Raw genomic sequence first — 25,166 nt, 5'->3', positions numbered from 1 at the left:
AAGGAGAGTCAAGTGGACGTAGACATCAGACCTCCAATTTGAGGGAATTTATTTTACTTGTGCAGCTATAAGAAATAGCATTTAAATAACACATTTAAAGAAAGAAAATGCTGAACGGTGGGATCCTATTTCTAAGTTTTTGCCTTAGTTTTGCAGAAGGATTTATGACAAATTCTGATTCGACAGAGAAGAAACAGTACCAGATCCAGAATGGGCCATGTACTTACACCTTTCTGCTGCCAGAACCACAGAATTGTGACAGCTCTTCAAGCACCTACAACAACCAAGTGCAGCGAGATGATCTGGTTGACTATGACAGCTCAGTCCAAAGACTGGAACAACTAGAGACCATCATGGAGAACAACACACAATGGCTGCAAAAGGTACGTTTTCTCTGATTGCCATCAAGTTCAGTTCGCTTGTTTCCAAATAAAATGCCCTTTAGGGAGCAGCTTGCATTCTCTTGCAATGCATCAGTAACAGACAAACACTAATTCTTAACTCGGCCACGGATTAACTAAAACTTTTTCAAATACGTTGAAAAATCATTGATTTCACCTCTTAAGTTTATAACTCTAATCCACTCTAGAACAGTACATTGCTCCATTGAAAACAAGTGCTTCAAAATGCTTGCCATTACCGATACTTTGGAAAATGATTTCAGAAACTAAAAACAGTTTTCAAAGAAAATGAATTAGTGTGGATACTGCCTCATAAGTGTCTTCTCCTCCTAGTCGTTACCTAGCTAGAGTTTTAAATAGCTGCTATCAGTACTTGTAGTGGTACTCACATTGATGGGGTGGAATCGACCTTGGGTTCCGACCAAATAAATTGACTCAAGTGTGAAAAAAGACTTGATGCCAGAGAAAAGTTTAGATGACTTCAATGTGCTTTTCGCACAATGGTACAATGTAATCAGTTCAGTGAAGTGGCTTAAAATCAGGAAACAGCATTCAATGCTAAGGTTTAAAGATATGAACGTCATACCTTTCAATGCCATCAGTGAAGCAAGGAAGATGAAGGGGCAGTCAAACATATCTCTTTATATAAACTGACCAAAGCTTCTTTCACCAAATTCCAAGAGCTGGATTATATTTGCCCACACTGGAAAAAGGAACAGGGCTCTTAACCTTAACAAGTAAGGCTGACCTTACTGCAATGAAAGTCAAAGTTTTAGCTCTTTGTCCCTGGTTCAATTCAAGTTCATGTTAAATCTGATAAATGACAGATAAATGGGTTCAACTACAAAACCGCTAGTTTGAAACATGTTGAAATTGGTATTGACTAGTTGACAAGTAACAATAAATTATAGCCATAACAATTAAGAAAAAATGTGATGTTCTACTCATTCTGGAGCATATTACAGTTTTACACAATTTAGGTTATTAAGTAATTGACTACCAAACCAAAAGAGCCAGCATAAAACCTTTAGATGTCAGAGAGAAGCAGGTGGGCAGAATTAATTGTCACACAAAGGAACTGCCAAAGGAAGAAGGCATACATCAGTTTCAGTTCCACAGATACTTCTAGCTGTAATGGGTTTTGCACCAGTTAAAATTGTGGGGTAGGAAAGCACATTAGAGGTAACATTCAGTTTAAAATGCATGTTTTTAAAGCAAGCAGTCAGTACACTCAAGGCACTATGGAGTCGATATTACCAAATTTTTCAAAAAGAGAACCAAGTGTCAATGTTTGAAACTACATACTACGATTAGTTTTTATTTTTTGAGTAATCTTTACTACATAAAATAATTTATTTTTCTTTTGGCATGACCCGTTTTAATAACGGCATCATTTAGGGTCAGTAACATGGCAGAAAAAATGCTCTCTTGCATCCTCTCGGCAGCAAAAATAACACAACTCTGGCACTCTGTTAACACAGAAGAAAGTGTTTTCTTCTTAGCAATGCATTCTAAGACCTTAAGCTGAGGTCAGTGGTAAGTATTGCCCCCTTGTTTGGCTGTGAAAACTTCTGCCACTAGAACCAATAGAACCTATTGGCATATCGGTTTCGTAAGTGGCCAAGTTGCTTTTCATTTAGCCGGTAAAATATTTGCATTTTCTTGTAAATAGACCCAACAAACAAGCCGCCTAGTTGGATCCTTTGGAGCAAGAGTAAACAACTGATTAGATCACAAACCATCAATGGAATGTCCTGCTCTCAGTTCCGATGATACGTCTTGACAGCCTTCACGTGAAGCTGTGCTCCACAAAACAGGCATGATAGAATCATTAGAGGAAGACAAACAAAATTAATCTGATTACATAAATTGTCAAAAGCTAAAAATATTCAAACAGTGTAGTAATAATAATATGGTCTTCCGGACAAAGAAAGCGAGTAAACGGCAAAGGCCACGGTGATTTTTTTTCCCCCTTGGCATTCTAGAAATGTTTTAATTGAGGATGCAACTAGTCACTCATCATTTCCATCCTGTTTGTTTGAGTGTTGGCTTATCAGGAACTCAATACAGGAACAAAAACATAGGGATCTGATTTGCACTCCGCTGTGATTGAGACAGCGCTATATACATCAATTGGCCCAATTTTTGTTTTTTGGTTTTTAGAATTGTTTTGTGATCAAGTGGAAAAGCCATTAGTTAAAACTAAAAGCTTTCATTTAATACAATTAATAATATATCTTTTACAATAGTTTTAACAACACACAATTCAATTGTTAAATACAATTGGCAGTAAATACACCCCATTTACACCTGAAATTATGATGCGTTTTGGCTTTAAAAAGGAAATAGCGATCTGATCCAAAAATCTGAAAAATGCAGGGACACGCACACACAACTGAAGCACAGTTAACACAGGTACTCCTCTAAAATAACAGATAATTCTGCTCGAAATGTTGTGTTTGTGCTTAGATTAAATTTCAACTACATCTGAGAAACAGCACGTTTTCTTTGTGCATTTCTTTTCTAACTTTTCAGTTTATCGTCATGCAGCAACACAGTCAGTCCCCTCGAATCCAAACGCATTTGAGATTGTAATACCAGCAATGTGTCTCGCCTTACCGCATGTCACCGGATCACCCGAAACGCATCTTGATACAAGGTATAAATAGGGTCATAAAGAGCGGACTAAGTTTGAGATTATGCCTGAATACAGCAAATCTGTTTGACAGATAGGAATCTCTAAGATACACTTTTGAGAAAAGAGCTGGTTCAGTCTGGATCAAGCAGGAACACCTAAAAGCAAAATGGCGTGTTTAATTCTTTAAATATTCTACTTTTCATGCTTGTGTTTTTCCTCTACATCCTTGCGACCCACCATCCCTTTTGAAATCCATGGATTTAAAGCATTCTCTGATGCAGCATAAACTCTAATGTGTAGTCACTATCAGTGCATCCATTTTAGAACTAAGATTCAACTAACAATTGTTTTCCAACAACATCTGGACAGTGCCATTGTTTACTATTCCAAAGAGCAATTTTTTTTTAACCAAGATGTCCACCTAAGTGTACATCATACTCACAAAAGCGACCTGGCCTCGAGCATTAGACACAGATCTGGAATGAGCACCAGACCAATTTTTCGCTATGCCTGAACATTAAGAAAACCAAGTACTGAGTACCTCGAGTGTGGAGATCAAGCGGAGAGGTCAATCATCGTGGGCGGACAGGAAATTTAAAAAAAGTCACCGCTTTTAAGTATCTCGCCTCCAACATCTTGCCTGATGGCGATTCCCTTCAAGACGCCATGTCATTGACGATGTCAATGCTGCCTGGCTGAAATGGCACCAATTCACCGCAGTATTATGCGACTGCAAGATGCCGTTGTGCCTAAACTCGAAGATATATAGTTCGGTAGTCCAGCCGGTTGAGATCTATGGCACTGAATGCTGGCCTCTGATGAAAAAGTGGGAGGTGGCATTAAACGCAATGGAGATGCGAATGCGTCGATGGGCACTGGGGCTTACAAGAATGGATCGTGGGGCCAACATGGACATACGGAAGGTTCTAGCAGTTGCCCGATACATGACAAGATGCATAAGGCATGCCTATGGTTGTATGGGCATGCCATGACAAGCGAGAAAGCTTTCAATAGCAAAAATGGCAATGAGGACAGATCAGCTGGCCAACGTCCCCGTGGCCATCTCAAGAAACTTTGGATGGACTGTTTTAAAGAAGATATGAGTTCCATTGGAGTTGAAGATGCTCTGGAACACAGGTAATGGAGTTTTACCAGGGACGAACTGCTGAACATTCAGCAGCACATACCAGATAATCTTTTCCCGGTTTTTCAATATTCGGACGTTTTGCTGGACATTTTAGTTGGAGGCGCTGCTGTGTTGTTTAGATGCGCTACGAGACGCAGGCGAGGGAGACGAGCTGGCGCGCTGGTTAAACTCCGTCAGCGCGGCGTTCGAACAGCACTGCCGAGCATTCATCTCGCAAATCTCCGCTCTCTTCCCAACAAAACGGACGAACTACATCTCCTCACACATACTAATAAGGACTTTTCAAACTCTGCTGCACTGTGCTTCACTGAAACCTGGCTGAGTGAAGCCATTCCGGACAGCGCATTACATCTGCCGGGCTTCCAGCTGTTCAGAGCGGATCGCATCGCGGAGTTAACAGGGAAAACGAGAGGTGGTGGAACATGCTTTTACATCAACGAAAGTTGGTGTACAGATGTAACAACATTAAAGAGGGTGTGCTGTCCTAATCTGGAAGCGCTCTTTATTAACTGTAAGCCGTTCTACTCGCCGCGGGAGTTTTCTTCGTTTATTTTGGTGTGTGTTTACATTCCTCCAAACGCGTCTGGGAACTTAGCGCTGCAACAGCTGGCTGATCAAATCACAGACACAGAACAACAATACCCTGACTCAGTCATTATTATTCTTGGGGACTTTAACAAAACAAATCTCACACGCGAACTGCACAAATACAGACAGCACATTACATGCCCCACCAGAGACAGGAATATACTGGACCACTGCTATACTACATTAAAGGATGCATATCGCTCTGTCCCACGTGCAGCTTTGGGTCTCTCTGATCACTGTCTGGTTCATCTTCTCCCGACCTACAGGCAGAAATTAAAATCAACCAAGCCAGTTGTAAGGACTATAAGGAGATGGACTATTGAAGCAGAGCTGGAACTACAAGCCTGCTTTGACTGCACTGATTGGAGTGTTTTTGAAGCTGCAGCTACAGACCTGGACGAGCTCACAGATACTGTGACATCATACATCAGTTTCTGTGAGGATATGTGCATCCCTACTAGGACATTTTGTCATTCAACAATGATAAACCATGGTTCACAGGAAAACTCAGACAGCTTCGTCATGCCAAAGAGGAGGCTTACAGGGGTGGGGATAGAGTCTTGTATAATCAGGCCAGGAACACACTGAATAGGGAAATCAGAGTGGCTAAAGAAGCTACTCTGAGAAGCTGAAAAACAAGTTTTCAGCTAACGACCCAGCATCAGTGTGGAGTGGCCTGAAACAACTTACTAATTACAGGACTCCTACCCCCAACCCTGTGGCGGACCAACGACTGGCTGGCGACCTGAATGTGTTTTACTGCAGATTTGAAAGGCCCGATTTCACACCCCACATGCACTCGGACCTTCATTTCACACAACCATTAACACCTCCTGCAACCCCCTCCTCCCCCTCCTGCTACACTACCTGCACTAAAGATCTGTGAGGGCGATGTGTGCGTGTCTTTCGGAAGCAAAGGACAAGGAAGGCTCCAGGACCAGATGGCATCTCACCAGCTTGCCTTCGTTCCTGTGCTAACCAACTGGCCCCCATCTTCACTCAGATCTTCAATAGATCACTGGAGCAATGTGAAGTCCCATGCTGCTTCAAGCGCTCAGTCATTATCCCGTCCCTAAGAAACCAAAAATCACAGGACTTAATGACTACAGACCTGTCAGCCCTGACATCTGTGGTCATGAAGTCATTTGAAGACTGGTGTTGGCCCACCTGAAGGACATCACTGGACCCTTTCTGGACCCCCTTCAATTTGCTTATCGAGCAAACAGGTCTGTGGATGATGCAGTCAACATGGGTTTGCATCATATCCTGCAACATCTGGACAGACCGGGGACATACGCAAGGATCCTTTTGTGGACTTCAGCTCGACTTTCAACACAATCATACCAGATATACTCCGGACTAAGTTAAACCAACTCCCTGTTCCCACCTCTACCTGTCAGTGGATTACCAGCTTTCTGGCGGACAGGCAGCAGCTTGTGAGGCAGGGAAAATTCACTTCCACCACCTGTACCATCAGCACTGGTGCCCCCAGGGATGTGTGCTCTCCCACTACTCTTCTCCTGTACACCAATGACTGCACCACCAAGGACCACTCTGTCAAGCTCCTGAAGTTTGCAGGCGACACCACTGTCATCGGCCTCATCCGAGATGATGATGAGTCTCGCGTATAGAAAGGAGGTTGAGCGGCTAACTGTCTGGTGCAGTCAAAACTAACCTAGAGCTGAACACGCTCAAAACAGTGGAGATGATTGTGGACTTTAGGAGGAACACCCCAACATTGTCCCCCTCACCATTCTAAACAGCACTGTGTCAGCAGTGGAGTCATTCAGGTTCCTGGGCACTACCATCTCACAGGACCTGAAGTGGGAGATACACATCGACTCCATTGTGAAAAAGGCCCAGCAGAGGTTGTACTTCCTTAGCCAGCTGAGGAAATTCAACCTGCCACCAGTGCTGCTGAAACAGTTCTACTCAGCGGTCATTGAGTCTGTCCTCTGCACTTCAGTAACTGTCTGGTTTGGTGCAGCCACGAAATTAGACATCAGAAGACTACAAAGGACAGTTCGGTCTGCTGAGAGGATTATTGGTTGCCCCTGCCCTCCCTTCAAGAACTATACACTTCCAGAGTGAGGAAAAAGGCTGGTAAAATCACTCTGGACCCCACTCACCCTGCCCACTACCTTTTTGAACTGTTGCCTTCTGGCGGGCTTCAGAGCACTGAGCACCAGAACCGTCAGACACAGGAACAGTTTTTCCCTCAGGCCATCCATCTAATGAACAGTTAAATTACCCCCATTGAGCAATAATTATGTGCAATACACAGTTTAATTTTAATTTAAATTATATTATCCAACTTATCCACTTCTGCCATTACTTACATTGCTCTGTACATAATATACTGTTTTTTGTTCTTTATATACAGATTGTATTAGATTTGCACTACGTGTGTGTATGTGGGTATGTATGAAGGTGAGTTTATGTACGTATATGTATAATTATTTATTTTGTGTTCTTTTTTGTTTTTAATTACCTATGCCTTGCTGCTGTTTTTTTTGGTATTGTTTGTATTGTTGTTGACTGGAAGCTCCTGTCACCTAGACAAATTCCTTGTATGTGTAAGCATACTTGGCAATAAAGCTGATTCTGATTCTGATTCTGATTCTGAATTGCAAAACAGCGGACCATGCACTATGGTGGGAAAAGCGCTAAGAAGAATTCCACCTGAATGAACAGTGAAGCTAAGAATCTAAAGGCCTGAAACACACCAATTATATTTTAGCTGGTTTCACAGGCACTTAACATAAGCTTGACAGTCTTAATTCATAATGCAACACAAGAAGATGTTGCAATCTGAGAGTTGCTGCCATAGGCACTATAGCAAACATTAACATAAAATTGTCTTCTATGGTTAGTTTGATCTGTCGTGGTGGAGCAACAGTATCAAGAAAATCTTGCTGAGCAAGTTAGATCTTATTAACAATTTATAGATAGCTACATGAATAACAACACTGATTTATTATCTTGTTCAATGATACATACATGTGAAGGTAACTATCATTCCCTTCAGTACTTAGGTTTGATGCTGCCACAATAACACGTTAAGTGTATAAAATAGGACTGCTTGCTTACAATACGTTGCCCAAGCATTCTCGTTTGTGTGAAATATGTTTCACCAAAAAAAAAAAAACAGCTTGCTCCATGTCTAATAAGAGGAATAACTGCCTGCCAGGTGCACATATATCCATAAAGTGGTGATTATTATAACAACTTTTAATAACGGCTGAAGACATGGTTTACCTTTTGACCTTTTTGAAAGGGGTCATGACTGCTGATTGTGATGCCAGATTTAATTACTCCATCAAAATAAGCTCTGCACTCAATTAATTTAGGGTACCCAGAGCTGAATTAAAGTACAACGGACCGTAACAAATTTGGCAGGACACTTAATAAGTCTAATTTTAAAAGAGACCACTTACCCATTGAAACTTTCAAGGATGGAAGGACCACACCTTCATCATGACAATAAAGCTCAAGATAACACCACTTTGAAAAAGTTATTTTCTGCACTTGACTGTTGCATAGTGCTTAGATATGCATGAAAGTCAATAGAATCCATTTTGAGGATGGTACATTTTGGGGTGTATGGTTCTGTTCAAAGTGAAGTCTGTTTGCTATATATTCTTACCTAAAAATAGTATCTGGCAGAAACAAACTCCATCTGCAAAACTTACATTCAGACTTCAAATACAATAGCAGAGCACCACTACCTCACACAACCATATAAATGCAAAAAACAGAGATGCAGACAGACAGAATGGGTCACTAAATGGACAAAAAAGCTGTAGACATCCTATTTTAATTAACAAGTTTGGAGATTTCAGCTACACTCATTACTAGCAGGTGCATAAAATAGAGCATACAGCTATGCAATCTCCTTACAGCAGAATGGGTTGTACATTTTCTGTTTCAGCGTGACAATGCCCAACCTGGTCTCATAGAATCACGTTACTATACCTTCATTTTTACTGATGATTTTTACTTTTGGTCATGACTCAACAGATCTCACATACTTGACATGTAATCTCTTCCACAGCTGGAGAACTACATCCAGGAGAACCTCAAACAAGACATGGCTCAAATTCAAAATGACGCTGTGCAAAACCACACAGTGACCATGATCAAGATAGGGACCAGAATCATGAGTCAGACAGCAGAGCAAACAAGAAAAATCACCACTGTTGAAGCACAGGTGAGGGTTAATCCTATGGTTTAATGTGTACGTCAACAGATATTGGCTATGTTCTGAAACCTGCAGTGAGCTGCCTCATTGTCTACAGCTACTTTAAGCAGCCGACTTCTAAGGCAGCATCTTAACCTACATTGTACCTCATATACGTGACTGATTTAGAATGCCCAACCTAGCCTAACATGTCTATGATGCCTAAAACGGCTGCTTATAGTGGTTCTTCAACAGAGCAATTTACTCTTGTAAATTTATGCTCAACTTAAAATTATAATCGCATCCAGTCTTGAATTTGTTCTCTAGCATTGCTTCATGTGGCCAAAAATCACTGCCTGCCCAATGTTATCAAGTTCAAAAACCTCACAACAAAGCCATTTAAATTCATTGGCAAGGATTTTGCTGAGTTCAGTTCCTTAAACAGATCATTCAGGGGTGACATCTTGGCTCTTTGAGAAAAAAATACTATCCCAATAAGCATGTTTATATGAATACCCAACTCATTGCCCCTCACTGGAATTTCCTTGTCCGTTTTCTTTCCTGTGGCGAAAATATTTTCCCACATATCAACGTACTTTGCACTGTTATCAAGTAAAATAGTCCAAGCTTGCATTTTTCTTCTCACATTTGCTTTTATGACACTATCGGTTAGGTTTAGGTTAAGGTTAGGAGGTCAGTTTGCTTTACAGCATAATTTTCTGTAATTTGAAATGATGCATTGTGAAAAGTGCTTGACAAAAATTAAAATGTCTTGACTTGTTTAATGAAAACGCAACATTACCCTTAAAAACAAAATTAGTTTGGTATAAAGTATAACTCTTAGCACCACATAGTGGACATTTCACCTTGGAACTGACGTGTATAATGGACCATGTCTTTTTGCAAACAAATCACTACAGTCACATCATTTTCATGAGATCACTCTAAAATGTTAAATCCAAGACAGACTTTATGAATGCCTCCATAAAATAAAACATGTACAGTTGGAAGACTAGGAAATACCTAGAAGAGAGTTGGAATCAGTGAGAGCGAGTGAAAATGGAAAAAAAATACTGCAAATAAAGATTTCATTGACGTCATTACATAAGCAGTCAGAAGCTTGGGCCTTAACAAACAGTTCACATAATGACACATCTTTTCAAGGCCATTGCAATTAAAGCGGGAGTCTTATCTAAAATGTGAGTACCACTATCTTTTTTCATCTTTAGGTAATTAATCACACAACTCGACTTGAACGTAAGCTTCTTGAGAACTCCATTTCAACCAGCAAACTGGAAAAAGAAATTCTGCAGCAGATAAATGATATCAACAAACTGAATGAAACGAACAGGTAATAGGCTGGATGGGAAGGGGTCAACAGCTTAACACACTTTCAAAACACACTCACAACAGAGATGGCTGAACGTCACATTATATATTAATATATATAACACTTTGCTGTATGTCAATTATGGGACATTGTGTGAATAGTGCAGACAATAGAACAGTTTGCAAATGTGCAAAAAGACATTTGCCCCCTTTTTGAGCACAAACCATGAAAATGACATACCTGAACTTAAATGGTTGTATTTACTGGACCCTTTAGAGTATGAACACCGTTGTAGTATCTTTTGAAAGAAGACACTTTGGGCTTTATTTCCCAAGTTTCAGAATTAATATATGTTGTTATTTTTTTAAAGTTAGAGAACTATGAATTTTATAGTAATTTTGAGAATAAAGTGAGAACAGCGGTCAGAGTGGACATTACCATCAAAACCAGCTCAGCAGGTAAACCATGTTGGCCTAAATCCCAAAAACATTTGAACAATGTTAAGGAAACAAAAAAAGAGAGCTTTCAGTTTTCATTATTGTCTTCAGTTTTTGAATAAGCCGTCATTTTACCCGGTTCATGATCAGACGAACAGAGAAGTAATTATGGATATGCACGCCATCTGAAGAGAACAAAAAAACAACAACAATTTTACCCTTAAAAGAGACAGTTCACCCAAAAATGAAAATCCAGTCATCGTTTACTCCTGTAATAACACTATATGACTTTATTTTTCTTAACACAAAGAGAGAAATTGTGAAAAAACTGTGCTCAGTGATGTCCTACAATGGCAGTTTAAAGGGGCTACTTCTTCAGCTTCAAAATAATGCATAAGTATAATTCAGCAGTCTTATAATTTATTACACAATACTCATGATTGTTACGAAGGTTTGGGGAGAAACAAACTGAAATTTAATGTATTATTTAGTGAAAATATTCCCTGATTCTTGATCTCTTTTGAGCGTTCATTATGGGGCATGAGAGCAACAGTTCCGGCAGCCCCCTCGTGACAATGGGTGTTCAAGCGAAACACTTTGGTCCTCCACAGTGATAGCAACAACAGAACAAAACAGCTGTACACAAAACAGAGAACAGAACTTACTACAAATGCCTGAAGAGTTTGTAGTAGAGGAACTAATGCATTTCTATGCCCAGCCTTATTTTTTTGCAAGTTTTTGGAATGGTGCCAGTTCACAGAGGACAGATTTACCCATGTATGATGAAAATAGATAAGTGATCAATATATTGTCACTGCTGGTTAGGACAAAAACTCTGATTACCACAGAAAATATACCTTTTATCGTGTGCCGTTTGCTGTCAGGTCAGATACATTATTAGGTGTAACTGACTCCTCTAGGTTTCTACTTGATTTAGAAGTACTCTGTTCCAAAAAATAAGGATGGGAATAGAAATGCTGTGTTGTTCTGTTGTCACAATCGCTGTGAAGGACCTGTTTTAACATAAACAAAATAAGTTTTTGCTTGAACGCCCCAATGTCACGAATGGCTGCGTGAACTGTTGCTCTCATGCCCCATCATGAATATGTATTGGAGATCAACAGTCAGTGAACATTTGATACATTCGATACATTCGTTTGTCTCGCACCAAACCTTATCATATGCTTTCATAACAATCATGAGTCTCATAAAATTATTTTTAGACTTCTGAGTTATACATTTGTGTCCTTTTGAAGCTTGAAGATGTGGTCACCATAAAACTGCCATCGTATGACATCACAGAGCACAATTATTTTTTCACAATTTCTCCCTTTGTGTTAAGAAAAAGAAAGTCACGTAGGGTTACAAAAATACAAGTGTGAGTAAACAATGACTGAATTTTCATTTTTGGGTGAACTAATATTATAAGTGGGCTATTATTGTTTTAAACTATGTGCAACCTGTACATACCTGTTAACATATAAAACAAACTTTTTTAGGGTTTCATGACCCTTTAAAACATGCTTCAAAACACCAGCATTCTACGTTTATATTAGTTGCTCTGTGTGTAGCTTTTTTAGTTTTTTGAATGTATAGTTTTGCATCTTAAATTCAATGAATATTCACAATTTTATTTGACAGCCTTACTAGACTTAGCTCTTAAAGCTATGTGATTGACAAATCAATATCACAAATACTTCCAAAATGTATATACATGGTTTAAATTCACACAGGCTAAAGAGCTCAGTGTATTAAACCACTCTTCTTGGTTCTTCTCAGCTTCCTTGAGATGCGACTGGAGGAGATGGAGGGAAAGAGAAATGCAGAGCTGGAGAACTTAAAGGAGGAGAAGGAGCAGCTCAAGAATCAGGTGGAGGAACAGGCCAGTATCATAAAAGAGATGGAGCAGAAGCAGCAGGAGCTGGTGAACACAGTCAACAACCTGATCAACACCATCTCTGTGGGTAAGCAACAGTCTGCCTGTATCAGCATTTCAACAGTTATCGCTCATGGGACATGGGACAAAACAAACTCCCAAAACAATATTATGCTAGCTCACAGGCAGCTGTTCAAATGTTTGGGGAAAAAGGCTAGACAAAAGCAGACTGCTAGTTAGATAGAGACAAAGAGAAAGATGATTATCCTTGGAGTAAGTTAAACACAATATGCTGGATTAGTCATAGTTCCAGATCTCTGAATCAATAACTATTTTAAAATACTTTAAAGTCACATTATTTGGACATTATTACATACATTGTGGTAATGAAAATTGGGGAGTAAAATGTGCGAAACTTTCATGAACATGTCACTTTTGATTCGAGTAAAACTGGACCAGGATATTTTCTTGACAGGCTTCATGAGAATCGCCCACTATTAATCATGAAATGTCTACTATGGTGTAAGCCTTCTACCAAATTCTCCCTGTATCCTATACAAATCTACCACTGCACACAATATACTGCCATACAGACCAGCCCAATGTATGAGTTTAACTTAAAATCTATTTTCCAGGTAGCAGTTCTGCAATGATGCAAGACAACCCAGAACATTACAATGACTGTGCAGCAGTTTTCAAATCAGGGAACAAAGAAAGTGGGGTCTATTCATTGACCATACCTGATACAAAACAGCAATTCAAGGTAAGAACAACCTCTAATGCATTAATTCATTTCAAAGTGGTGAAAGACCAAAAGCTGCTTCAATAAAAGGTTGCAACAGCACAGTGACTTTCCAAGTTGTTCTCCCAAAAATGAAACATGCCCATTAACACAAATTCATCGATATTATTCTCATATGCATATTTGCTGAGAAATGCCCTCAAATTAAAGCAATTAAATTGTATAATAATTCAAAATATAATAAACAAATAAATATAATAATTCAGATTTAAATATATTGCATTATTGTGGCAGATGAGCAAGGCACTGATTATACAATAGGCTACAAAAAGTGCCTTTAGCTGTCAATATATTGTTTGTTTTATTCCCATATCATTGAGCAAGCATAAAGTCCACAGCAATCCACTTTGCAGTCCCACATTCACGGGTTCTGTCTGTGCTTTTTTTAATTGTCGGCCTGTGTACATAAACTGACGAGCCAAAACATTGTCAACTCACAGGAGAATCGAATAACATTGATCATCTCAAGCCACATGTCAAGATCTGACGTGATTAGATGCTAAGCAAACAATCAGTTCTCGTAGTCAACATGTTGAATGCAGGAGAAACGGGCAGGAGTAAACACCTGAGCGACTTTGACAAGGGCCAAATTATGGCCAGATGACTGGGTCAGAGCATCTCTGAAATGGCAATGCTTGTGGGGTGCTCCCAGTCAATAGTGGTGAGTACCTATCGGCAGTGGTCCAAGGAGAGACAAACCGGCGACAGAGTGTTGGGCACCCAAGGCTCATTGATACATGAGGGCAATGAAGGCTATCCCGTCTGGTCTGAACCGACAGAAAGTCTACTGCGGTAGAAGTCACAGAAAATGTTAATGATGGTTACGGGAAAAATGTGTCACAACACACAGTGCATCGCATCCTGCTGCGTAGCCACAAACCGGTCAGAGTGCCCATGATGACCCCTGTCCAACATTGAAAACGTCTACAATGGGCACGCAAGTGTCAGAACTGGGCCTTGGAGAAGTGGAAGAAGGTCGCCTGGTCCAATGAGTCCCCTTTTCTTTTACATCACTTGGATGGTCATGTACATGCGCACCATTTACCTGGGGAAGTGATGGCACCAGGATTCACTGTAGGAAAACGCAAGCCGGTGGAAGGTGTGACACTGTGGCTAATGTTCTGCTGGGAAACCCTGGGTCTGGGCATTCATGTGGATGTCAATTTGACACGTGATACCTACCTAAACATCGTTGCAGACCAGGTACACCCCTTCAGGGCAATGAGGTTCCCTGATGGCAGTGGCCTCTTTCGGCAGGATAATGCATCCTGCCACACTGCGCACATTGTTGGGGAATGGTTTGAGGAACATGATGAAGAGTTCAAGGTGTTGCTCTGGTCTCCATATTAAGATCTCAATCTGATTGAGCATATACTGTATATAATTGAAGCACAACACATTCTTCAGGTTATCAGATAACGACAGAGTTTAGGAGCATCTGCGGGATGTGCTGGACCAACAATTCGGATCCACAGCGGCTCTACCTCACAACTTACAGGACTTGAAGGATCTGCTGCTAATGTCTTGGTGCCAGATACCACGGGACACCTTCAGGGGTCTTGTAGAAATCATGCCAAGGCTGGTCAGCACTGTTTTACTGGCACTCAGAGGACCAACAGCCTATTAGGCAGGTGGCCATAATGTTTAGGTTCAATCAGTGTATGAGTGAAACGGATTCTTTTGGAGCATCTTACTGGTTTTCAGCATCAGAAACATCATGTTTTTAGGATGCTGTATCAAGTTAAAATCTCCTCTCAAATCCCCTGCATTCTGTTGTGCTTGAGCTGCTTGAAGGTTTGTTGAGGTGCGCTGACTGTCCCCTGCTTTCGCAGCTCATAAAAACACAAAGTTACATGTTGGCCTAATCCAAGTATGAATTGCTCTGACAGTAGCAAAATACATACTTTAATTACATAATTTATATTCGGGTCAGGGATCAGGCATGATAAATTGTAGCAATTTAACAACACATAATTTCTTACAGAATTAATCACACTAAATTAACATGTTACCTTGACAGCCCTAAAAATAATACAAGGTTAGAATGACATGGGGTTAAATGATGACTATGTTAATTTTTGGGTGAACTATTCCTTTAAGAGTGAGTCAGCAAAAGTTTGTTGTTGAAGTTAGGTCTGAAAATGCCTTGGCAAAAAGAGCCATCTCCTAAGATATCTTTCATTAGAAGCAACTGAGGTCTGGCAATTAAACAAGCTTTTTAAACTTCTCAGCTTTCTGAGAAAGTGGCCAAGAAACGTTATTTGTTTATGTTAATACTTATTACTCAGGGTATGACAAGATTCAGTTTATTGAAGGGACATGAATGACTTGGGGCGAATTGATGTCAGTAATTTACCGTTTCTGTATCTAGGCTTACTGTGACATGGAGACAGATGGAGGCGGATGGACAGTAATACAGAAGCGCTTCAATGGCCTTGTTGATTTCCATCAAACGTGGATGAATTACACAATGGTAGGGATTTAATGGCATTTACATTCCTCATAGTACTTGCCTGAAACATTTAATATTCGTACCTTATTATCATCTCAAACCCACATGACATTCATTCTTCTTTGGAACACAAAAAGGTGAATTTTTTAAGAATATCCTGGCCACTTTTTTCCCATGTAATAAAAGAGACTGTGGAAATTCACTTTTTGCCATTTTGAAGCTTTAGCACAATAAAAATAGTCTATACTTTTGCACTAAATTTCAAGTGTTCAATAGCCAAACAAATGCTTTGTGTGAGGAACAGACAGATTCTTGCTAAGATTCCTGCCATTCACTCAAAATGTTCCCCTCTGTTGCAGCTCTAAAGTCTAATATGTCACTATTAAAAGCAGTGATGCACAGTTTGTGTCAATGCCCCATTTGTACTTTCATAATACTTTTATGGTACTTTTATTATTATGGAGCATGACAGACTTTTTGTGTTCCACTGAAGAGAGAGGGCATATAGGTGGAATGACATGAGGGCCAGTAAATGACATATTGGTAAACTGCCTTTTTATACAGCTATGATACATGGATTTTCTGTAATTCCACATCAGGGGTTTGGAGACATCTCAGGTGAACATTGGCTGGGGAATATATTCATCTCTAAGTTGACACAAGAAAAGAAGAATGTACTACGGATAGATCTGATGGACTGGGAGGGGAATACAGCCTTTTCCAAATATAATCAGTTCTCACTTGATGAAGAGAAGCAGAACTACAGGTGAGGGCACACTTTGTACTTTAATAGTTGAAGTAATCCGTTTGTGTGTCCACAGACTCCTTTCTAGGGTTAAACAGTATGAATGCATGTAACGTGCAATGGTAGAAATGCTATAACGTTTATATCATGCCAGATATACACACAGATAGCACTTAATTAGGCACATTCTGGTCCTAATAAAGTGCCTGACATGATCTTCTGCTGTTGTAGCCTATCTGTCTCAAGGTTTGGCATGTTGTGCATTCTGAGATGCTATCTGAGTTATAGTCTTTCTGTCAGATCGAACCAGTCTGGCCATTCTCTGTTGACCTCACTCATCAACAAGGATTTGGTATCTGCAGAAATGCTGCTCACTAGATGTTTTTGGCACAATTCGGAGTAAACTGTTGTGCGTGAAAATCACAGGAGATTAGCAGTTACAGAAATACTTAAACCAGCCCGTAAGGCACCAACAATCATGTCATGGTCATAATTATTGAGAGGATATTTTTCCCCATTCTGATGGTTGATGTGAACTTTAACTGAAGCTCCTGACCTATATCTGCAGGATTTTATGCACTGCACACCTGCCACACGATTGGCTTAGATAATCGCATGAATAAGTAGATGTACAGGTGTTTCTAATAAAGTGCTCAGTGAATGTATCTTTGGGGCTATTAGTGGACAGTAGGGGATGTCCACGAGTAATCGCTCTGCACTAGCTAGTCGACTATTAAAATCACTACTCGAATACTGGAAATGCATTTTTCTTTGTGCATTTGCCTGCAGTGAGCAATGCTAAATTTCACATGACTCCACATGCCGAAGTGTCCTTGGGCAAGACACTGAACAACAAGTTGCTCCCAATGGCAGGCTAGCACCTTACACAGCGGAGTGTGAATGTGAATGTGTGTAAATGGGTGAATGGGACACAGTGTAAAGCACTTTGGTAACCTCTAAGGTTAAAAAGGCGCTATATAAGTGCAGACCATTTTTACCATTACATTTCCTATGAATCTCTCACCAAATCTCGCATTTACAATTGAGTCCACTGGGGGCATTGTGGATGTGTCGTTGAGGTGTTTGATGAGAGAAGTAGACATGATGGCTTCTGTGATATGAAAGTAAAGCCTAGTGAACAAGCTATATTGGTAATATTTTGATTATTTAAAAATTCTACTATATTGATATTCGGTTCTTGTTGGAATCCAACGGACAAGGATCTGCTTTTATAGTGGAAAGAAACTGGGAAGCGGTACGAGAAACTGGGAAGCTTATCAGACCAGTATGTGTTTATGTCTCTGACCACGGGCAGAGCGCATTTTATAAAATGCCAACTTTCAACAATTGTTTTTCTGAATAATATGTGAAAAGATAAAATATGATGGCCTTTATGTAGACTCAAGAGTTTATATATGTGCACTTTCTTTATTCTACAATTTGTTACATACTATACAATGTATATGCATATGATCTGATTCATGCTATACATTCAGCCATTTATATCATATTTGTTATCAGTATGGTCTCTAGTTTGAAATAAAACAGCAGGAGGTTTCAAGTTTGCTGTTGATCTGGTACACACCCATGGCAACACCCATATTCATTTGAACTCATGCTGCCATGAACACTGGAGATCTGGCACACAATTGTCACAGCTCCAAAGAAAATATTTTGTCATCTGGAAATAGTTAGACTGCGTAACGCAAAAACATGCCACAACATGTCCTCCGGACAACTTTTGCCATTTGACTTCTTTCCAAGCTAATGGACATTTTTTTTATGATATCAAAGAGATTATAAACAAGATATTGTCAGACAAATGTACATTTTTGATTCAAAGCTCAGAACTAAGCAGAGCATTATTTGTACGTAAACTGATCTCACGTGTTGCTGGCAATATAAAAATAAGCAGAATTATAAATATTGAGATGATTTAAAGCCCTATTTATTTGGCCACTGAGTTTCCTAAAAGTTTTATTCCTTGTTTCACCACTTGAGTGTAGCGTCTCCAATTTAAACTTCAGTTGCAAAAACACTGAACAGGATTAATTTAATCTGATCAAATTGTCAATTAATACATTCAAAACAAAATTGGCACCAACAATCATGCCATGGTCCAAAACACTGAGATAAAATTTTCGCCCCATGGTTGCTGTGAACATTAACTGAAGCTCCTGACCCGTTTCTGCATTATTTTATGCACTGCTGCCGCATGATTGGCTGATTAGATAATTTAAATGGATGATTGTTGGTGTCAGATGGGCTGGTTTGAGTATTTCTGTAACTGACGATCTCCTGGGATTTTCACGCATAACGGTCTCTAGAATTTACTCTGAATGCAGATGGAAACGCTTTGTTAATGAGAGAGGTCAACAGAGAATGGTTACACTGGTTTGATCTGCAGGGGTCAGCAACCTTTTTGACATGGAGTGCCATTTTTTATGTTCCTGGTCAAAGGCTGTATAAAATAGTCTACTCCTCTCTCACCATTGCTGACATGCCAATGATTACCCCTCTGCTTGCCATATGTTACCGATATATATACACTCACCTAAAGGATTATTAGGAACACCATACTAATACTGTGTTTGACCTCCTTTCGCCTTCAGAACTGCCTTAATTCTACGTGGCATTGATTCAACAAGGTGCTGAAAGCATTCTTTAGAAATGTTGGCCCATATTGACAGGATAGCATCTTGCAGTTGATGGAGATTTGTGGGATGCACATCCAGGGCACGACGCTCCCGTTCCACCACATCCCAAAGATGCTCTATTGGGTTGAGATCTGATGACTGTGGGGGCCATTTTAGTACAGTGAACTCATTGTCATGTTCAAGAAACCAATTTGAAATGATTCGAGCTTTGTGACATGGTGCATTATCCTGCTGGAAGTAGCCATCAGAGGATGGGTACATGGTGGACATAAAGGGATGGACATGGTCAGAAACAATGCTCAGGTAGGCCGTGGCATTTAAACGATGCCCAATTGGCACTAAGGGGCCTAAAGTGTGCCAAGAAAACATCCCCCACACCATTACACCACCACCACCAGCCTGCACAGTGGTAACAAGGCATGATGGATCCATGTTCTCATTCTGTTTACGGCAAATTCTGACTCTACCATCTGAATGTCTCAACAGAAATCGAGACTCATCAGACCAGGCAACATTTTTCCAGTCTTCAACTGTCCAATTTTGATGAGCTCTTGCAAATTGTAGCCTCTTTTTCCTATTTGTAGTGGAGATGAGTGGTACCCGGTGGGGTCTTCTTCTGTTGCAGCCCATCCGCCTCAAGGTTGTGCGTGTTGTGGCTTCACAAATGCTTTGCTGCATACCTCGGTTGTAACGAGTGGTTATTTCAGGCAAAGTTGCTCTTCTATCAGCTTGAATCAGTCGGCCCATTCTCCTCTGACCTCTAGCATCAACAAGGCATTTTCGCCCACAGGACTGCCGCATACTGGATGTTTTTCCCTTTTCACACCATTCTTTGTAAACCCTAGAAATGGTTGTGCGCGAAAATCCCAGTAACTGAGCAGATTGTGAAATACTCAGACCGGCCCGTCTGGCACCAACAACCATGCCACGCTCAAAATTGCTTAAATCACCTTTCTTTCCCATTCTGACATTCAGTTTGGAGTTCAGGAGATTGTCTTGACCAGGACCACACCCCTAAATGCATTGAAGCAACTGCCATGTGATTGGTTGATTAGATAATTGCATTAATGAGAAATTGAACAGGTGCTCCTAATAATCCTTTAGGTGAGTGTATATATATTAGAACATTATCGAGAGGCTAAAACAATACTGAGAATTTTATTTTATTCTATATCGCCCAACCCAGTTTAGAATTAAACATTAAATAAATATGGAATATTCAGAAAGCGTTTATATCCTGAATATCCATTGTAGCTCTTATTTTGTTTTGATCGCCATCTCTTCTTGATAATTTTATTTTAACACAGTTAATTGACATAATTCTAATCTCATTTCTACATTTGCAATTCCATAGGATACAACTAAACGGCTACAGTGGAACAGCAGGGAAAACCAGTAGCATGGGCCAGCCAGGAAGTGATTTCAGCACAAAGGATGTAGACAATGACAAATGTGTTTGCAAATGCTCACAAATGCTTTCAGGAGGTAAGAGCGAGTTACCTTCAAATGCCGGTTTCAATTCCTCAATGTGTTACACTGTACTTCATAAATGTCCCCTGTATATCCTAATTAATTTCAAGTGGTAATTTCTCTGAGTTCCCTCATGTGAACTCTGGCACTTGGCACTTGCCCCAGAAGGCGCCTTGCATTTTTTGTAGTTGGGTCATGGCTTACAAGCAAAATTAGACAAGTTAATCACTGATCAGCTCAGTTGGGAATTGAGCCTTCACAAATGCTGACATTAATGGTCTGGGAACTGAAGATTTGCTCTCGCTTACAAAGCTTAGAGTGGTGGTTCTCTCCAGTGCCTCTTTGATATTCCCTGACCACTTAACATCCCTCTGCCTGCCCAGCACATGAGTAGGTCTTATTGGCTACTATGAGAGGATCCTGAGGTTTTAGCAAATAGCCTACTAAGTTTTAAGCCCATGAAATCAAAATTAGTGTTTTTTTTAATTATATTTTGTCTGTTAGCTTTGAGGCCATCTACATGCTAATTTACTCCAGAAAATCAACTTTAAGCTGTTCAAATTTAAAGTCTCTCTCCTCTGAGAATATGGACCAATACTTTTTTGTCCAATCAAATGCTCTATATGGTAATGAACTGGAAAATATACAGGCACCAAAATTACATTCGTTGTGAATTTCTGGTCCAACCGCGCTTGACTGCACATCGCCTAGATTTTCTTGGCTCACACATCCGGCCCTCAGCTATGCGTGGCGTCGTCTGCGCATGCGATGGCCATTGCTAAAGTAATAAAGAGTGTCACAAAGCAGATGTAGTGTGCATGCATCGAACACGTTCCTATTCATTTTCTGTCAGAAAAGGATACTCAAAAAAGCAATGCGGTCGGCTAGGCGTGATCCGATCCGGAACGTGGGAATATGAAGTATACCCTGGCCTTTACATTTTTCACAAAACATTTTAGCAACAAAATCATAAAATTTTACAGTAACAGTTTACCAGTTTTTTGTAATTAGTCATAATTATATAATTTTGACGAAAATGTCCGTTAACCTCTTCAACTCTGAAGCATTTTCGGGCTGCCGCCAGCAATTTTTCACACTCAAATTTAAAAGCTCACCATTTACACATACGGTGGACTAAATGCCAAAATTAGTTGAATTGTTTTCAGAAACCAGTCAAAAAAAAAAAAAAGAACAATTAATCAGAAATAATATTGTCCTAAATTCACAAGCATGTAATTCTGTTGCTTTTCACCCCTTCTCCCTCCAGTCTTATTTTATTCCACTAGATGGCAGGAAGTACTAGAAAAATCACCTTCCATCCCAAAATGCTAATCTGAAATGCAGGTGGCGCTATAACACACTTTAGCCCTCATAGATGTGCTTGTTCATAGACATTCAGTCTAATTTTCAGTTAATGCACGACCCCCATTGTTCCATCAAATATCTCGGCCTCTGAGTGGACTAGAAGCTCAATCTAGGTTTCATTAAAAAGCTGAGATCCTCCCATTTGCGATTATTAATATCATTATCATTAATAGTAGATAACATATATTTCTAATGATTTGTTTAATATGCTTTCTGGCAGGAATGCATATTTTGTTCTGGACATCTAAGATATAACATTGGATTATTCACACAATCAAGCTCATAGACAAGTAAACAATGGCACATTTTTTTAGAAAACTGCCTAAAGGTCGAAGCAGATATAAAGTTTTTTAGCTATTTGTTGCTTATAGCAGCAGTGATTGGTGCATAATCGAGACGTTTGTATATGATATCTTACAAATATCATATTTCACTTATTTATTTCAACAAAATAAACTGTACAGTTATGTTCCCGAGAATGTTATTTGTGTTATTTTATAATGCCTTAACTAATGTTTACACATACATCTTTTAATTTAAAAAATGCATTAGTGTGTGTAAAAATTTACATTTACCAATAGTAATAAGTGGTGAAAAAGTATTATTAATTCATGTTACCTACTGCATTATCTTATGTTAACAAATACAACTTTATTGTGAAGTGTCACTTTTAAAATAATTTTACACAAAAAAGATAAAGACAACAGATTATCCAAAGAAGAAAAATTATAGATTGTTGTTGTTGATTTTAGGTTGGTGGTTCGATGCCTGTGGACCATCCAATCTCAATGGTGTGTACTACCAGCAGGGGCAGAATACCAATCGTTTCAATGGCATCAAATGGTACTACTGGAAAGGCTCAGCATATTCACTAAAGACTACGACTATGATGATCAGACCATCAGACTTCTGAGTCTCTAGCCCCAACACACAATGATAACTGATGTCACTGCTTTCCTGTCCAATAAGGACGCATACTGTGGGGAGAAAGTTTGACCTTCAAGTACCTCTGAAAATAGATTTTGAATCAGAAGATAAAGCACTTGAAAAAAAGCTTTGTTTAGCTGTTAAATTGTTACAAATATGGCCTACAGCATATAAGGATGGAACACCACCAATGGACAAAGTTTTGGTCAAAATGAATTTTGAATAATTATCATGAATTGAAGGAGTCACAACACTTGTAAAAGGGATACACACCATCAGATTGACCTACCTTGATGCTTCACAGAATATCCTTCAAGTTGAAGCAATCAAAACGAGTATTTTCTAAAGAGTTTATTTTGATGTAATATATTGTAAATGCCAAATAATTTACAAAATTTAGGTTTGATATATTGTCAATGTGACTATGGTACAAGAGTGAATTTGATGAATAATGTTGAGGGAATTCTTTGAGCTTGCCTGACAAATTGCTTCTCTATATACTGCAGCTGTCATTAACACACGGTTTAGTGCTTTGGATCTATAAAACCTTCTTGTCCATTTCTTCAGTCAGCTATGTTGACAGTGGCCCAAACTCCAAAGCATTTCTCATTAACCAACATTGCAAAAGAGTGTTAAAAATGTACAGTTATATTTACACTACCAGTTTTAGTTAATCATTTCAGGTAATAGTCACATTTTTCATCAATATCAACAAAAATTAGTGTCTTTTCTTGTCACTGTATCAGTAGTTATTAGGGATGTCTCGATATGATTGAGAACCAGTACGAGTATAGATACCGATAAAGTATTATTTAAAATGTAAATGCTGTTTAAATGTTATCAAATGAAAATAGAACAATGAATTTAACATACTGGATTTTTTTTAATTAAATGACATGCTTTCAAACCGAACCTCACAGCACAATCCAAAATACAATATTGGAGTTATATTTTGTCAAATAAAGTGCTGCACAACAGAGCATCAGAAATGTGAGATATTGCTTAAATTAAATTACTACTGATTTATTATTATAATTATTATTATTAGTAGTAGTAGTAGTACAGTGAATACTGCATGATGTTGTAAATGTTTTCCATTTAAATTGAGCTTTTATTTTGAAGCCCTATCGGGTTCTGTGTGTTCTTGTCGGTAGCTTCTCACTTCCAGAAAAGAAGGTCGCTACGTGACTCAGTGATTATTAAACTCCAAAATGCTTTTATTTCATTAAATAAATATGTAATCTGTTTGTGCCTCACGCTACAAAGTGAATTAGTGCTCTGCTCGCTGTCATTTGCTACAAAAAGAGTGTGCAATGTTCATGATGGTGTTTTCCGTATATGAGCCAAGGAGCTTCTAAATGCTATGACCACTATGTGTCTATGTCAGCATGACAACGGCTCCATACATTCACTTTGAAGCGTGCAGCACATGCAAACTATTTATCTCATTAAATTACAGCCTTTGCTGTTTAAAAAAAAAAAAAAAAAAATCACACTAGAACATTACATGGTTTTAATTTGTGAGCTGAATGTTTACAGAATGAAATTCGTACATAAGATGATATCGATTTTTGGTATTGGAGCATTTTCATGTGCACGATTACAAGTATCGGGACATCCCTAGTATTTATTGTTTATAAAAGTATCAAAATAACAAAAACATGGGAAATGTAGCCTTGGCATATTGGTTTAAGCATTAGGGAAACTATGCTTTACTCAAAAAGTATTTGGGAGGCTTGATTTTAGATAAAGGCTGAATTTCATCTTTCACCATTCTTAAATCCCTGTCAATAACCGTTTCGGACTAGTGTAAAAAATATTTTAATAAGAGCAAATCAGTGCATGTACAATTCTGTTTGCATCTTCAGTTAAATGTTTAGTGATGATATCTGGAGAGATGGTAGGAATCGTTATAACTATGAAGCACAGTTAGTATTTTGATTAAGAGAATAATTTATTTGTTAGAGCTAAAATATAACTTACAAATCTTATGTCAATTTTTTTGTGATTTTAGACTATGTATTTATGTGTGTTGTAAAAGGCCTATTCACACCAAGTCCGCAATTTCTGCACAAAATACATGCAGGACAAGAACTTGATGTGAAACAATGCACCTCTGACTGAATATTAAATATTACGCAAGTCTGAAAT

At 39.1% G+C, this 25,166-nt stretch overlaps 2 protein-coding genes across 2 annotated transcripts in view; one reads left to right on the top strand and one right to left on the bottom strand.

Annotated features, from left to right (window-relative positions):
• The window catches only part of LOC127661112 (microcephalin-like), a 68,243-nt gene that overhangs the window by 13,859 nt on the left and 29,218 nt on the right, over positions 1–25,166 (bottom strand). The gene's annotated exons all lie outside the window — the stretch shown is intronic.
• Positions 3–25,150, top strand: LOC127661114 (angiopoietin-2-like). Its single transcript, XM_052151688.1, has 9 exons — positions 3–383; positions 8,829–8,984; positions 10,184–10,305; positions 12,501–12,685; positions 13,233–13,360; positions 15,771–15,872; positions 16,451–16,617; positions 20,608–20,738; positions 22,841–25,150. The coding sequence occupies exons 1-9, from the start codon at positions 108–110 to the stop codon at positions 22,999–23,001; spliced, it is 1,428 nt and encodes a 475-aa protein (XP_052007648.1). The 5' UTR covers positions 3–107; the 3' UTR covers positions 23,002–25,150.

The sequence above is a fragment of the Xyrauchen texanus genome, chromosome 20 (assembly GCF_025860055.1).
Source record: "Xyrauchen texanus isolate HMW12.3.18 chromosome 20, RBS_HiC_50CHRs, whole genome shotgun sequence".
Classification (NCBI taxonomy): domain Eukaryota; kingdom Metazoa; phylum Chordata; class Actinopteri; order Cypriniformes; family Catostomidae; genus Xyrauchen; species Xyrauchen texanus.
The sequence above is the reverse complement of the archived record's forward strand: the minus strand, read 5'-3'. Positions and strand labels throughout refer to the sequence as shown.